This window comes from Quercus lobata, chromosome 3 (genome assembly GCF_001633185.2).
Source record: "Quercus lobata isolate SW786 chromosome 3, ValleyOak3.0 Primary Assembly, whole genome shotgun sequence".
NCBI lineage: Eukaryota > Viridiplantae > Streptophyta > Magnoliopsida > Fagales > Fagaceae > Quercus > Quercus lobata.
Window position 1 is genome coordinate 8,383,015 of NC_044906.1, and position 16,654 is coordinate 8,399,668.

Here is a 16,654-nt window from a genome sequence, read left to right on the forward strand (position 1 = left end):
ATTTTTTATTGAGCTTGGATTAGAATTACAGGTTAAGAATTGAGTCATTGACAATATGGTTATATAACTTATATTTATGAGATTTAATCAATAAAACTTAAATTAATGAATTTATATTTATTTATAGCGGTAAACCCAAAACAGTATACCAGTATTGATCAGTACTCGAAATATATAGTACTGTTAACCAAATTGATATAGCCTTTGGCACGGTATTAACTTCTTTGTATATAAATGTAAAGCTCCTTACTGAATACTTGACTTTCCACCCTTATCTCTCACGTCTTGTGAGACCAAACTGCCTAGTAGTGCAACTCAAAGTAGGGTGCGTGGTGGCCCGTGGGGCAACTCAAAGTACCTTAAACGCCCATCAACTCACAACTAGTAAAGATCCGTCGGTATATTCTCATATCTTTTTTCCAAAAAAAAAAAAAAAACTCGGTCCCATATATATATATATATTCACTGATTAGTAATTACAATACGAATGCGTAGATCAGGAAGTCAAACAAATGGACAAGTCGAAGTTTGGCAAGAGATATGAAGGCAAAGTGGCCATTGTCACAGCTTCGACTCAGGGCATCGGCTTCTCCATTGCCGAGCGTCTTGGCTTGGAAGGTGCCTCTGTCGTCGTCTCTTCTCGCAAACAGGTTGGTGGTCGTGGGTCACCCCTCAATTTTCGATTTTTCATTCATATTTTTAGGTTTCTACGCTTTAATTCATCTGGGGTTTCTCAATTCTAGCCAAACTTGGTGTCTCTTTTTCTACCCTTATGTTTCATTGTCATTGATCTGAAATTTCTGAGTTTTATGTTGTTTTGGTTTTGAGGAAATGAATTTTTATCTCAGCTACGCATAAAGTTAGTATCTGGTTTAGTTGGGTGGATAGTTTAGGAGCTGAATTCAACTGGGGTTATTGAATTTGACTCATATTTGATTCCTTCTACGCTCTGGTTGGTTACTGAGAAACTTGTGGAAAAGAAAAGAAAGGAAGGAAGGAAAGAAGAAATAGAATGTCATGTTTTGATTATGAAAAAGGAATTTGGATTTTTCTTTTCTTAGTTGCTTTTATAAGTGGATAAGTCTCATGTTGCTTTTTAAGCAGATATATGATGTTGATTTACTTGTTTACTTGTGTGTGGTGAAATTGATACAGAACAACGTAGATGAGGCAGTTGAAAAACTCAAAGCTCAAGGAATCGAAGTGTTGGGTGTCGTTTGTCATGTGTCAAATAAACAACAAAGGAAGAACCTCATAGACAAGACTGTTCAGGTGAGAAATGAAGTTGAATAGTTGACCTTTATGTGAATGACCCTAGAAAAAGTAAATGAATGTAGGAACTTTAGAAAGTGTGAGTTTATAAGGTTTTGCATATGGTTTATGCTATGGAATAATGGAAATCAGAAAGTTCAACAGCTGGACTCAGTTGATTTACTCAATCCCTTTATCTCGTGATTAGTAAGTAATGGGGAGGCTGTATCATGTTAAAAGGCAGTAATTTCTTGGCATTTAGCCATATCTTAACATACATGTTTAATTGTGATTGTTGCTTTCCTGGTTCTTCAGTCTTTATTTCTATCTGTGTCTATATTATTTTTGAAGGGAATGGATTTCTGTTTTAAGTAAGAACATGCTTTTACTAATGTTGAATGTGGTTCTATTAGATAATTTTAACTTAAAATTTCATTTGCAGAAATATGGGAAAATAGATGTGGTTGTATCGAACGCAGCTGCTAATCCTTCAATTGATGACATTTTGCAAACTCAAGAATCTGTCCTGGATAAGCTATGGGAGATAAATGTCAAATCATCCATACTTATTTTACAGGTAATTTCTTTGGAAGATTCTTCATTGTAATGGAATAATGCCATTGTGGGGCATGCATGGGCATCAATACTAGTTTTATAATATGTTTAAGTGTCTTACCTATTTTTTGTTCTTTTGGATGCTTTTAGTGGTGTACAGTAACTGTTGGCCTTTATAATCTTTTCATTATTGTCTCATAGTTGGTAGATCTTCTCTTTGCAGTCTTCATGAGCTGGCACTATTAGTATGATTTGTAACGTTTGATACTCACTACATTAATTTTATAGGATGCAGCTCCTCACTTGCAGAAGGGTTCTTCAGTGGTTATTATTTCCTCTTTTACTGCCTACCAACCACCAGCTACCATGGCTATGTATGGGGTGACTAAAACAGCCCTTCTTGGGCTTACAAAGGTATAACTTGGTTCATTATTAGTTCTATGTTCAAGAATTTCACAAATCATGGATATCTTCTTTCCTTGTTTCCTTCAGGCCCTTGCAGCTGAAATGGCACCAAATACACGCGTAAACTGTGTTGCTCCTGGTTTTGTACCAACAAGCTTTGCCGCATTCCTTACAACAAATGATGCTATTGTAAGTATAAGTCCATCCTTTAATTGCGTGACTGACCTTGCCCATTTCACAAGATTTTGAGCATTGCTGCATTGACCTCTGCAATGAACTGAGTATTGGTTTTATTTATTGTAGAGGAAGGAGATTGAGCAGAGGACTTTACTTAACAGGCTTGGTACCACACAAGACATGGCTGCTGCCACTGCATTTTTGGCATCTGATGATGCTTCTTATATAACAGCAGAAATTCTAGTGGTGGCGGGAGGGATGCCTTCTAGACTCTAGATCCCTTTCTATATGGCTATGTGTTGTCTTCCACCGTTCTACTCATAGAAACCCTTCAGTTTAATACTTGTTTCCAATATAACAATTAAAAAGCAAGAAATTTTGTTTTTTTTTTTTCCTTTTTACTTTTGATGAATAAGAAACTTTATTCAAACAAAGCAAAGAATCAAATACAAGCAGCATTTACTGCAGACGATTTTCGGGCAACGAACTACTTCCTCATTCAAGAATCAAATGGGCACTCTTTTCACCTGTGGTGGTGGTGGGATTGGAAAGAAGAGGTCCAATCTCCCATTCGGGGATGAGCAGAAAGGCCTGAAGCCAACCGTTATCAACCCTGTTGAACAACGTAGTGTCTCTGGACAAGTGTCATGACTTGTTCTAGTGAAGCGGATGGAAATGCTAACACCATTTCTTTGGCAAATTTGGTGTTTTCCCGACATGCTATGAAGTCCTTATCTTCATCCATAGATTCCATTGCTTTACCCTTTTCAGTCTTCTCTGTTTCTGGGTGGGGTTGATTCGTCCAAATGTCTTTACTTTGCCGCTTTGGATTGACTGGGAGATTCTGATACTAGGTCTGCAATAAATTGTCCATTACATCATCTCTCACAGAATGTTGTGTATGCCCCAAGCACCTTCCTCCTAGGATCTAGGAGAAAGTATGAATAAGAAAGAAAAAAGGAAACGGGTTTAAACCCCCTTACCATAAACCAATTAGTGTCTTGGAATTATGATAAAGAGCAATTATCATAAATCAATTAGTGTCTTGGAATTATGATAAAGAGCAATTATCATATAATAGATATGACTTAATCCAAAGACAACACACTCCATAATTTTAGTTTTTTTTTTTTTTTTTTTTTTTTTTTTTTTTTTTTGAGAAACCCCTAAGTGGGGAATATTATTAAGGAATGAATTGAAGATCAACATTGTAGACATCAGCCGTGTCTGGAGGAACAGACTCCATCCAAACATCTAAAGTATTAGACAATGCTCTTCTAGCCAACTTGTGGGCTAGACCATTACTTTGTCTTTTAACATGCTGAAAAGAAATACAAGTAAAAAAAGAGCTAAGAAACTTTATGTCATGAAGAATATGCCCAAACTCGGAGTGATCCATACTATTGCCACTGATGGAGTTAATAATGATTTCTGAGTCACCTTCAACAACCACACTGTGGAAATCCAACTCTCTTGCAAACCATAGGGCTCGACGCGCCGCTAGCACTTCCACCATCTCTACCGAAATAGGCAGCGGAATCTGTTGTGACAAAGCAGCCATAGCTAATCCATTTTCATTACGGATTATTACACCTAAACCAGCAATATTTTCTTCAACAGAGAGTGCACCGTCGAAGTTGATTTTTAGCAGTCCTGTTGGAGGAGGGCGCCACCTTACTGATCTGGCAGTTCTGGGGATCGCTTCATGCGTGGGCCGGAGTTGGTTATACTCCTGGAGAGCTTTTTGTGCCAAGGAGCTAATTTGGTCTAATGGCGCCGTTGCTTCCTGCATGCGTATCTTGTTTCTGCGCATCCAAATTAAGGATGTTGTCCAAGCAAACAGAGGAAAGCGAGACCAATCCTGTTGAGCGACTTTAATAACCTCCAGAAAGTTTGAAGCTGAGATGGAGGCTTCTCTTAAATCCTCGAAGTTGGCCCGCCAAACCGAATCTAACTGAGGGCAAGTCCAAAGGGCATGAAGAGTATCTTCAGGTCCGGCACTGCACTGAAGGCACAGGTTCTCTGTTCGAAGCTTACGGCGAAAAAGATTCACTCTTGAAGGGAGCGAATCATTTCCAGCACGCCACAAGAGAAGTCATATCCTATTTGGCACCTCCACTTGCCAAATTTTTTTCCAAGTAGACTTCGCGTCTTCTGAATCGGATGAGTTAAGGTCACGATCACTTGTGTGTTCCGTTTCCATTAAAAGCTTGTAACCGGACTTCACAGAGTAGACCCCATTATGGTTTCTTGGCCAGAATATCTTATCCCTTCTGTGAGAAAAGCTCAGTGGAATAGCTTTAATAGCAGCAGCCTCCCCTGGTAGGAACTTCCTGTCAACTTCAGTGTCTCTCCAACAGCACCGGTCTTGGTCAATCAGCGACGCCACCAATTCAGCTGGATTATTGTCTACGATGGGAGAGCTTACTCTACCATTCTCAACTGTTGGCAGCCAACTGTCTTGGTAGATGCGGACTAAAGAGCCATCACCAATTCTCCATCTCATGCCACGCAAAATGACTTCGCGCCCTTTTAAAAGGCTTCTCCACGCATAGGATCCATTTTTCTCCTTGGCATCAAAAATTGAACCATGGGGGAAAAATTTTGCCTTAAAAAATCTGAAAAATAGAGAGTCTTCCTCAGTGGCCAATCTCTAGACTTGTTTGGCCAGTAGCGCATCGTTGAATTTTTGTAGATCCCTAAAACCCATACCACCTTCAGTTTTTGCCCTACACAACTTACTCCATTTAACCCAATGCACCTTCCTCCTTTCACCTCTTTGACCCCACCAAAATTTACGGATCATAATTTCAATCTCATTGCATAAAATGCTGGGAAGTTTAAAGCAGCTCATAGAGAAAGCTGGGATTGCTTGGATCACAGCTTTCAAAAGAATCTCCCTGCCGGCTTGGGATAGTAGTTTCTCCTCCCACCCTTTCATTTTTGCCCACACTCGCTTCTTTATGTATTGGAAGCTAGCCTTCTTTCTACGACCCACAAAAGAGGGGAGACCCAAGTACTTCTCATATTGCTTGATCTCCGGAAAAACTAGCAGTGAAATAATAGCCTCTTGTAAACTTTGGTGCACATTTTTGCCAAAAAATAGCGTAGTTTTGTCTCTATTCAGTTGCTGCCCAGATGCCTTTTCATAAGTCAAGAGGATGTCTTGAATATGTTGACATTCTTGGATAGAGGCCCTGCAAAAGAGTAGACTATCATCTGCAAAAAATAAATGCGTTAGTCTTGGCCCATTTCTACAAATGGAGATGCCCCTGATATCACCAGCAACCACAGCTTGATTCAATAATCCATGAAGACCTTCAGTACAAAGGATAAAGAGATAAGTTGAGAGGGGATCACCCTGTCTAATACCTCTGCTCGGGTTGATTGTACCTAAAGGTTCCCCATTAATCAAAATGGAGTAAGAGACAGTGGTAATGCACTCCATCATCAAAGCCACCCATTTCTCATGGAAACCCAACTTTCTCAAAAGCTCTTCCATAAAGCTCCATTCCACTCGATCATAAGCTTTACTCATGTCGAGTTTAAGGGCCATAAAGCCTGTTTTACCCAATTGATGGTTTTTCATATAGTGAAGAGTTTCAAAGGCCATCAATATATTATCAGTGATTACCTTTCCTGCCTGGAAAGCACTTTGATTTTCAGAAACGAGGTAAGGTAACACTTTTTTCAATCGGTTGGCTAGCACTTTAGACAACAATTTGTAAATGACATTGCATAAGCTAATTGGTCTAAATTCAGAAATAAGCTCAGGACTCTTCACTTTAGGGATAAGGGTCACAAAAGTATGATTAAGATCAGGAGGGATACGACAATTATTGAGACAATCAAGCACAGCAAAAGTAACATCATCACCCACCACAGACCAAAAAGATTGGAAGAAAATGGGAGGCATACCATCCGGGCCCGGGGCCGTTAAAGGTTCCATGTTTTTTAAAGCAAGATCAACTTCCTCTCTCGTGAAAACTTTAGTAAGCTCCTGATTCATGTCTGCTGTCACTTTAGGTTCTACAGCTTCCATAACCTTGTGCATATCAGTGGGGTTTGATGAAGAGAACAAGAATTCATAAAACCTTATTACAATCTCTGCAACTTGACTGTCTGAGGTGTACCATTCATTAGCACTATTCTTCAGCCCCTTGATACTATTCCGTCTGTATCTATGCGAAGCCCTGTTGTGAAAGTACCGGGTGTTCCTATCCGAAGATTTGAGAAATAAGGATCGAGCCCTCTGCTGCAACATCAAGTTTTCTTTTTCTAATAGCTCATTCACCTCTAGCTGTATGGCCCTCACACTGTCTAAATCAACCCCAGTAGCTGCTACCCATTCAGCCTTAATCAAGTCCCTAGTTTTCTCCTCCAATTGCCGCCTAATGCTGCCAAATGATTGCCTACTCCATTCTGAAAGCCGTAACCCACAGTTCTTAATTTTTTGAGACACCATAGGCATTGTGTTGTCACCTGAAGACTCACCCCAAGTAGCTTTTACCGTCTCCCCACAATCTGCCTCCCTTAGCCACATTTGCTCGAACCGGAAAGGTTTGTTTCGACCAGCTGTGATACCTTCCGGTTTAATAATAATCGGGTTATGATTTGAAGAATGGGCCCTAACATGTTGCACTCGAGTTGCTGGGTTTAGTTCCAACCATGCCGTATTAGCGAAAGCCCGGTCTAACCGTTCTAGCACCATACCTCCTGATTGTTTGCCTCTCCAAGTGAATTTGTGTCCACAGTACCCCAAGTCAACCAGCTCACATTCATCCACAATGTCACGAAAAGCTTGCATCTCAGCTTCTCTTCTTGGCGGACCTCCAAGTTTCTCATGCCCCCTTAGAATTTCATTGAAGTCACCGGCGCAAATCCAAGGAAGGCTAAATTTTTGATTCAAACCACGTAGCAAGTCCCATGTTTCTGATTTCCTACTAGTTTCTGGAATTCCATATACCCCCGTGAACCTCCAAGCATACTCTTTGTTCTTGTTTATGATGGCGTCAATATGATTGAGAGGCGCCGAATCGACATCAATATCTACTGAGTTTTTCCAGAGGAGAGCTAAACCACCTGCTCTTGTGATGCGGCCTACCACCCACACCTCATCAAATTGTAATTCGTCACAAAGTTTCCTCAGCCTAGCTTCATCTGCCCACGTCTCGGCCAGGAACAGGACAGAGGGGTCTTGTGCTCCACAAATTTTGCAAGCTCCTGAACGGTGCGTTGGTTCCCAGGCCCCCGCACGTTCCAACATACCAGACTCATGGCTCTCGGCGAGGTTGGATATCAGCCCCCGCCGTTGGATAATCATTATCGGAATCAAAGCTTGCATCCTGAGCCCTGCGTTTCTGTACTGGTTGATCATAAGTTGTGGAAGAGCTGCTGCGTTTACCAAGTAAGTCACCCAGCGAAATTGTGTCCTGGGGGGTAATGGGCCTGTTAATCCTAGTCCATTTAGTGGGCTTGCAAGTGTAGACTGATGGGATCAGGTTCGGCCCATTAGGGGAAGGATTGGAGGATGTAGCATGGGAGTTATAGTTTTTGTGCGTTGCGAGTACGTCTGAGCTCTCCTCTGTATCAATACCCAGATTTAAATCCGCAAAATCCTCTTTGCCGTTATCCTCGCTTAATTGCACTGAGCCATTCACGGGATTGCAATCACGGCGAGTTAAGGGAGTAGTAACGTCTGCATTAAATGGTGTCCCCTGTTTTTCGCTACCGGTTTCAGGGGACTTCGTGGCTGGTGGACATGGTGACGGAATCTCCCTCATCGCTGGTGGCTTGCTACTGCTCATGGATGATGCTTTGCCTTGTTCCTTTTTCCTTCCCTCAAAAAAACCCGAGACATGTACTACATTCTTACTGGACTGGTAAACCGACTTCGCACGAATACTAGAATCGTAGTTCTTTTTACTTGCATCCAAGCTCCCTTCGCTTTGCACCCAGACCTCACAATCTTTATTGTCATGATCCAGCCGACCACACCAATAGCACAAGTTTGGCAGTCTTTCATACCTGAAGGAAATCCAGATTTTTTTCCCGTTTTCAAGAGTTACAACTCTTCCACGGCACAGGGGTTGAGTCACGTCCACGATCACTCTAACCCGAATGAAGCCCTCACCCCCAAAGTCTTTTTTACCCGTCGATATCACCACCTTACCAATTTTTGAGCAAATTTCTTCTGCTGTGTCTGTGTCCATGTATCCCAACGGGATGTTGTGCACTTGTACCCAAAAAGTTGCTTCATTCAGAGCATAATCCTCACTGACCGTATTCTTGTTGTAACGTTGAAACACTACTAGGTGTTTGTCAAAGCTCCATGGTTCGTTCTGCAGTACTCTCTCCACATCCGGTTTATTATCAAAAATAAACAAGAGTTTGTGATCACCTAAATTCTGTATCTGAAATCCGTTTTGCGATCTCCACAGAGGACAGAAGGTTCTTGCTACCGCATTGATATTCAGAGCTCTGCTAGTTAGAAATCTAGCTACCAGAGAGAACTCTTCTTTTGGGCCCTTCTTAGTAAGTGGCATATTACCTTCTTCTCTATCCATTAGCGAGAGACTATTCCAACCTTGAGGGATTTCGTCCATTCTTGATATATGCCACCACCAAAAGTTAATCGCTCACACTGTTTCCCCACCCCTGAAAAAAACCCCACAAGCCCTAACAATACACTTGGTAAAGTAGGGGACAAAAATCTTGCCTTTCTAGAAAGGTACTTCAATTCTACTCTCGTTTGTCCAGAAGGGTTTTTGGGAGCCTATCTTTCCAAACGAGAGAGAAACTCAACCGTCAGGAGAGATACCCATAATTTTAGTTATTTTAATTGGTAAAGTATATTATCTTTGAATAAGAGACTTGGAGTAGAATCATGTTTACACTAAAAACTAATTAAAAATAATAATAATAATTAGTGTCTTGACATGTTGATTTCTATCCAAAATAAACATGATGATAAAGAGTAATAATCATGAAGTAGACATTATATGTTCAAATCATACTATATCTTAAAAAAAAAAAAACAAAAACAAAAACAAAATTATAAATACTATATCAAAAAAAAAAAAACAAAATTATAAATATGTGGACTCAAAAATCCATTCAATATATTGGAAATTTTAACAAAAAAATATTTATATATAATACATAGTTTTTTAATATATATACTATGATTATAAAGAAAATTGTTCCAAATTAAAATTAAAAAAAAAAAAAAAGAATTTGATAATAGTTATATATTGAAATTTATTATGAATTTGTTTGTTAATGGAACCATTCATTCTACCATTTTAAGAAAAATACGATGTGGCATTGTAATGGGTAATATAAATATAAAATTATATATGTGTATATATATATATATATATATATATAGAGAGAGAGAGAGAGAGAGAGAGAGAGAGAGAGAGAGAGAGAGAGAGAGAGAGAGAGAGAGGGTTGAGTTCAAGTTACACTTTGTGTAACTTTAAGTAATGTGGGGGTAAAATTCGCCAGTCAACGTTGGGTCATGGTACTCGTACGAAACCCAACCATAATAGGAGGCGAAGACACGAGCAGAGGACCCCCCAGCCCAATCATGTTGGGCCGGGCTTGCTTAAGGGGCGTCCGAGGAGGAGTACCTCCTCGGACGCACCAAACGGGAGTCCGATTCACACCCTTTACATGGTGAAAGGTCATCCAAAATTAAAGGAAAATGCAAGACATTCAGGGGGCAACCACAACTGCCGCATTAAATGTAAGGAAGCTACTTTTCCAGCCGCATTAATGTGGAGAGGACAGGAGAATAGTATTATCTTAGCTAGTGCAACTCACAGAAAAGAAGGAGAATGTCCCATGGGACAGGCACTCAAGTAGAGGCCCAGATGATTAACAAGTGTAGGGCCATTATCGTTCGAATGATGCTATATAAGAGAAGAAAATCCCCATGACCAGGGGATGGAAAAAGAGGAGAGGGGGAAAAAGGGAAGAAAAGAGAGAGAGAGAAAGAAAGGAATTCTATAAACGAAACATTAGATACGGCCCCAAGAACTGTTATCCCAGGAAACTCAAGGAAGTATTCCCACGTTCAAGTGGTTGCATGGCCTACTAACAATTACGTTTACTCTGTCAAGACCTAGTTCTACGTCCCACTCTCTACAAATTCATTGCTGAGGGTCTTTTGGGCCATAATCGCCTGCTTGCTAGGCCTGGGCCCCAAAATCCGTCCTTACAATTGGCGCCGTCTGTGGGGAGAATTTGTGTCTCGACAAGCGAACAGTAAGAAATGGAAGGATCAGGCCCGCGCCAAACCGGACGTGCAGATTCTCAACGGCAGGATAATTTTTTAAATATTGAACAAGGGAAAGACCAAGATGGCGAGAGGGAAGCATGAACACCTCTTACACGAGTAAAAGCCGTTCAAAGGGGAAGGACCATGCATCCCATGAGCGAAACGATCGAAAGGCTTTACGACAAGAGATTGATGATTTGAAGAAAAAGCTGCGCCGAGCACAGCAGAAACGACCTTCACCCGGCTCGGGCTCTAGCAGTGACGAGGATAACGAATACCGGCGTAGATCAAGAACCCCTCCGAGCGAGACCTTTTCCTACAAGGAAGAGAGGCCTCGTAAACGCGGCCACAAAAGCCCATCTTACCAAGGCCTGGCCAACGATGCCATGAGTAAGGCCCTAGATCGCATCTCCCAGTCGCCGTTTACACGTAGAATAGAGAGGGCAGCGCTCCCTCGGCGGTTCCATCAACCAACGTTTGCTATATACAATGGTCGAACCGACCCAGTGAAGCATGTGAGCCAATTCAATCAGAGGATGGCCGTCCACACTAGGGATGAGGCGTTAATGTGTAGGATATTCCCATCTAGCTTGGGACCCATGGCGATGAGATGGTTCGATTCCCTCCAGCCGAATTCCATAGATTCCTTTAAACAACTAACACAGGCTTTTGGTTCCCGTTTCATCACCAGCATTAGAGTCCCTCGGCCCCTCGATTCCCTCCTATCATTGTCCATACAGGAAAGAGAGACGCTGAAGGCCTACTCGGATAGATACTGGGAAATGTATAATGAGATAGAAGGGAAATATGATGACGTCGCCATCAGTACGTTCAAAAGGGGCTTGCTGACAGAACATGGCTTAAGAAAGTCCCTCACTGGAAAGCCAGTCACCAGCGTGCGCCAACTCATGGTCCGAATTGACAAGTACAAAAGGGTCGAGGAGGACCAGCAGATGGGGAAGGGTAAAGCGAAGGTCGTCCCTCAGGAGAGGAGGGACTTTAGGTCGGAACGATTTAACAACAGTAGCAGACCGAGAAGAGACTATACGGAGCAACCCGGATCCACTGGGGCTCAGGCAGTTTGTGCCGTATTCCGAGAACCGCTTCACAAAATCCTAGAGAAGGTGAAATATGAACCTTTCTTTCAGTGGCCGAACAAGATGGCTGGTGATCCTTCGAAGCTCAATCAGAACCTGTATTGCGCATACCATCAGGAGCCAGGTCACACCACTGATGAGTGCAGGAACCTAAAGAACTATTTAGATCGGCTTGGCCAAGAAGGGAAGCTGAGACATCTGCTGCATCACCCTGAAGGATGGCAGGAACCGTCGAACAATGAAACCAGGAAAAATACGTTGAGGCCACCCATTGGCACAATTAATGTCATTCTCGCCGCACCTAGGAGGACAGGCTCTGCCCCCTTCAGGGTAATGTCAGTGAGCAGTTTCCCAACTGAGCCAGACGGTAGGGACCCCAAGAGAGCCAGAATGAATGCCACGACGTTAATCGGGTTCACGGAGGAAGACAAGCAAGGGACTATTCAACCCCATGACGATGCCCTAGTCGTCACACTCAGAATAGGAGGTTATGACGTGAAGAGAGTATTAGTTGATCAAGGCAGTGCTGTGGAGGTAATGTATCCTGATTTGAATAAGGGGCTGAGCTTGAAGCAGGAAGACTTGTCGCCATACGATTACCCCCTGGTCAGCTTTGAAGGAAAAATCGTTATGTCGAAAGGCATGATCAAGTTGCATGTGCAAGCAGATTCAGACGTGGTAGAAGTGAACTTCATTGTCGTAGATGCATACTCCTCCTACACCGCTATTGTGGCCTGGCCATGGATTCATGCACTAGGGGCTGTGCCGTCAACCTTGCACCAAAAAGTAAAGTATCCGTCAGGAGGTCAAATCAAGGAAATAATAGGGAGCCAGGAAATGGCTAGACAATGCATGGTGTCGGCAATATCACAACGGCTGAGTAATGAGCCTTCCACTTCAGCCGAGAAGGGCTTATAGCAATCAAAGACCTCTGCGCCGACTGCGAGTAGTGGAAGATCGGCCGTGGATGTGAACTGTAAGGAGCTGGAGAAAGTACTCGTCGGATCAGACCCTGAAAGGTTTTTTCAAATTGGTTCAGAACTACCGCCTGAGGAGAAGTCAGCACTTATTGCTTTCCTCCGACAGAATGTAAATGTGTTTGCATGGGACCCCTATGAGGCTCCTGGGGTCGACCCGGATTTCATCTACTACCACCTTAATGTGAATCCGGCTATAACCCCTAAGCCTAGACGACCGTCGAAAGAACATACCGACGCCGTGAGAGAAGAGGTCGCAAGATTGAAGAAAGCTGGGGCTATCAAAGAGGTCTTCTATCCCGAGTGGTTAGCCAACACGGTAGTGGTGAAGAAGAAGAGCGGGAAATGGCGGGTCTGCGTAAACTTCACACACCTAAACAAGGCGTGTCCAAAGGATCCCTTCCCAATGCCCAGGATAGACCGGTTGGTAGATTCAACTGTCGGACACCCAAGGATGAGTTTTCTAGACGCCTTTCAGGACTACCACCAGATACCCTTGGCTGCTGGAGACCAGGAGAAGACGGCTTTTGTCACCCCAGTTGGAAATTATCACTATAAGGTGATGCCCTTTGGCCTAAAAAATGCCGGGTCAACCTATCAAAGGATGATGACCAAAATGTTTGAACAGCAGATGGGTAAAAGCGTTGAAGTGTACATAGACGACATGGTGGTTAAAAGCAAAGTAGTTCCTGACCATCTTGAAGACCTCGGCAATGTTTTTCAAATACTGAGAAAGTACAAGTTACGACTGAACGCAGCCAAGTGTTCGTTTGGAGTGGGATCAGGAAAATTCTTAGGTTATATGGTGACTCACAGAGGCATAGAGGTTAACCCTGACCAGATAAGAGCCATCCATAGCTTGCAGCCTCCTCGGAACCCTAAAGAGGTCCAGAAACTTACTGGCATGATAGCTGCTTTAAACCGTTTCATCTCACGTTCGGCAGACAGATGCAGGCAATTTTTTCTCCTATTACACAAGTGGAAGGGATTTGAGTGGAATAAAGATTGCGCTGTAGCTTTCCAACAGTTAAAGGAGTACCTCGCCCGACCACCAATTATGTCCAGTCCAGATGCCGACGAGGTTTTGTTTGCCTACATTGCGGTAGCCCTACATGCAGTGAGCTTGGTGCTAATCCGAGAAGACAACGGCACCCAGCGACCAGTCTATTACGTTAGTAAATCACTGCAGGAGGTAGAAACCCGTTATCTTCCCCTCGAAAAGGCTATCTTGGCCATCGTGCAAGCCATGCGAAAGCTTCTGCACTACTTTCAAGCACACACTGTGGTGGTGCTAACACAACTCCCCATAAAGTCTGTCCTACGCAGCGCCGATTACACAAGCAGAATTGCAAAGTGGGGAACGATCCTGGGCGCTTTCGATATTAGGTACATGCCTCGTACTGCTGTAAAGGGCCAGGTCCTTGCCGACCTAATTGCAGAGTTTGCGGAGCCCACGCTAGAGGAACAAAACGTGGCGGGATCACTAGGGGCTGATGAGAAGATGATCAACACAGTCTCTCAGCATAAGAACACTTGGTGGAAAGCGCATGTCGATGGCGCAGCGAATCAAAGGGGCTCAGGGGTAGGACTCGTTCTACTCTCCCCCGAAGGGATAACCATAGAAAAGTCACTGAGACTCGGGTTTTCAGCCACGAATAATGAAGCTAAGTACGAGGCGCTACTGGAGGGAATGTCGATGATTTGGAAAATGGGTGGGAAATCCATAGACGTGTTCTCGGATTCAAGACTCATTGTGGGACAAGTAAACGGAGTCTTGGAGGCTAAAGACGAAAGAATGCAAGGGTATTTGGTTCGGGCAAAGCACCTACAGACCCATTTCCATCACTTCCGCTTGACGCACGTACCCAGGAGTAGGAACACTCATGCTGATTCTCTCGCGACTCTGGCCACCTCCTCGGCTCAGCCCCTTCCTCGGGTTATTTTGGTAGAAGATCTCATCCGTCCATTAACGGAGAAGGCCAACGGGATTCGAGCACATAATATCAGGACAGGACCGAGCTAGATGGACCCTATCGTGCTGTACTTAAAGCACGACACCTTGCCAGATGATAAGGTTGAGCCTGGCAAAATCAGGAGAAAAGCTACTCGATTCTGGTTGTCGGAGGACTCCAAGCTTTACAGACGCTCGTTCTCGGGGCCGTATTTACTGTGTGTGCACCCAGAGGCTGCTGAACTCATCCTGGAAGAATTACACGAAGGAATTTGCAGAAGTCACACGGGGGGTAGATCTTTGTCTCACAGAGCCTTAACGCTGGGTTATTGGTGGCCGAGCATGCATAAAGAAGCCCTGGATTATGTGAAGAAGTGCGACCAATGCCAGAGATTCGCTCCGAGCATACACCAGCCTGGTGGTGAGCTAAACCCAATGTCCAGTCCCTAGCCATTTGCGCAATGGGGCCTAGATATACTTGGTCCATTCCCCAAGGCGACAGGGAACAGGAAATTTCTTCTCGTCGGCACCGACTACTTCACCAAATGGGTGAAGGCTGAGACGCTGGCAAACATTAGGGACGTCGATGTCAAGAAGTTTCTCTGGAAAAATATAGTCACCAGGTTCGGCACCCCGCACACCCTGGTGTCGGACAACGGGCTCCAGTTTGACAGCAAAACCTTCAGAAGGTACTACAGTGAACTAGGAATTGTTAACCGGTACTCCACGCCAACTTACCCCCAGAGTAATGGACAAGTAGAAGCCGTCAATAAAACCATAATGAACGGACTGAAAAAGAGACTAGATGACGCAAAAGGAAGATGGGTAGAGGAGTTATCCCATGTCTTGTGGACATACCGTACCACACCTCGTAGGTCCACAAGGGAGACCCCTTTTTCAATGACCTATGGGGTCGAGGCTGTCATTCCACTGGAGGTGAACTTCCCAACCCAGAGGACTACCACCTTTTGCCCCGCTACCAATAACAAACTTCTGGAAAGGAGCTTGGACCTCATCAACGAAAGAAGAGAAGGCGCGATGGTCCACCTAGCTAACTATCAGCAGAAGCTCAAGTAAGGTTACGACGCCAAGGTAAAGTCCAGACCATTGGCGCCTGGGGATCTAATGTTGAGGAAGGTCTTAGGCACTGCGAGGAACCCCGCATGGGGAAAGCTCGGACCAAACTGGGAGGGACCGTACCGCATCACTTCCGTAGCCGGCGTAGGAGCCTACTTTTTGGAAGACTTGGACGAGCGTGTAGTGTCGTGCCCTTGGAATGTAAACAACCTGAAAAGGTACTGTTATTAATGAAAGATATAATCTTTGATGCCGTATTACTGTGCAGTTACTTATTTAAGTGTTAAACAAAACCCAAGTCCTGCATGGCTCCTCGGCGACAGACTTGGGGGAAATTAACCGCGAACCGATTCTTTCTAAGTGTTAAACAGAACCCAAGTCCTGCATGGCTCCTCAGCCAAAGACTTGGGGGAAATTAACCGCGATACTATTCTCACTAAGTATTAAACAGAACCCAAGTCCTACATGACTCCTCAGCCACAGACTTGGGGGAAATTAACCGCGATACTATTCTCACTAAGTGTTAAATAGAACCCAAGTCCTGCATGACTCCTTAGCCAAAGACTTGGGGGAAATTAACCGCGATACTATTCTCACTAAGTGTTAAACAGAACCCAAGTCCTGCATGGCTCTTCAGCCACAGACTTGGGGGAAATTAACCGCGATACTATTCTCACTAAGTGTTAAACAGAACCCAAGTCCTGCATGGCTCCTCAGCCACAGACTTGGGGGAAATTAACCGTGATACTATTCTCACTAAGTGTTAAACAGAACCCAAGTCCTGCATGGCTCCTCAGCCACAGACTTGGGAGAAATTAACCGCGAACCGATTCTCACTAAGTGTTAAACAGAACCCAAGTCCTGCATGGCTCCTCAGCCA

General features: G+C 43.7%; 2 protein-coding genes across 2 annotated transcripts; both read left to right on the top strand.

Moving 5' to 3' along the window:
• Positions 1–471: 471 nt before the first annotated feature.
• LOC115979164 (tropinone reductase-like 3) lies at positions 472–3,377 on the top strand. Its single transcript, XM_031101132.1, has 6 exons — positions 472–650; positions 1,156–1,272; positions 1,694–1,828; positions 2,095–2,220; positions 2,299–2,400; positions 2,515–3,377. Exons 1-6 carry the CDS (start codon positions 513–515, stop codon positions 2,662–2,664), a joined length of 768 nt encoding a protein of 255 aa, XP_030956992.1. The 5' UTR covers positions 472–512; the 3' UTR covers positions 2,665–3,377.
• Positions 3,378–11,832: 8,455 nt separating this feature from the next.
• LOC115980237 lies at positions 11,833–12,687 on the top strand. Its single transcript, XM_031102514.1, has one exon. It carries the CDS (start codon positions 11,833–11,835, stop codon positions 12,685–12,687), a length of 855 nt encoding a protein of 284 aa, XP_030958374.1.
• Positions 12,688–16,654: the final 3,967 nt, after the last annotated feature.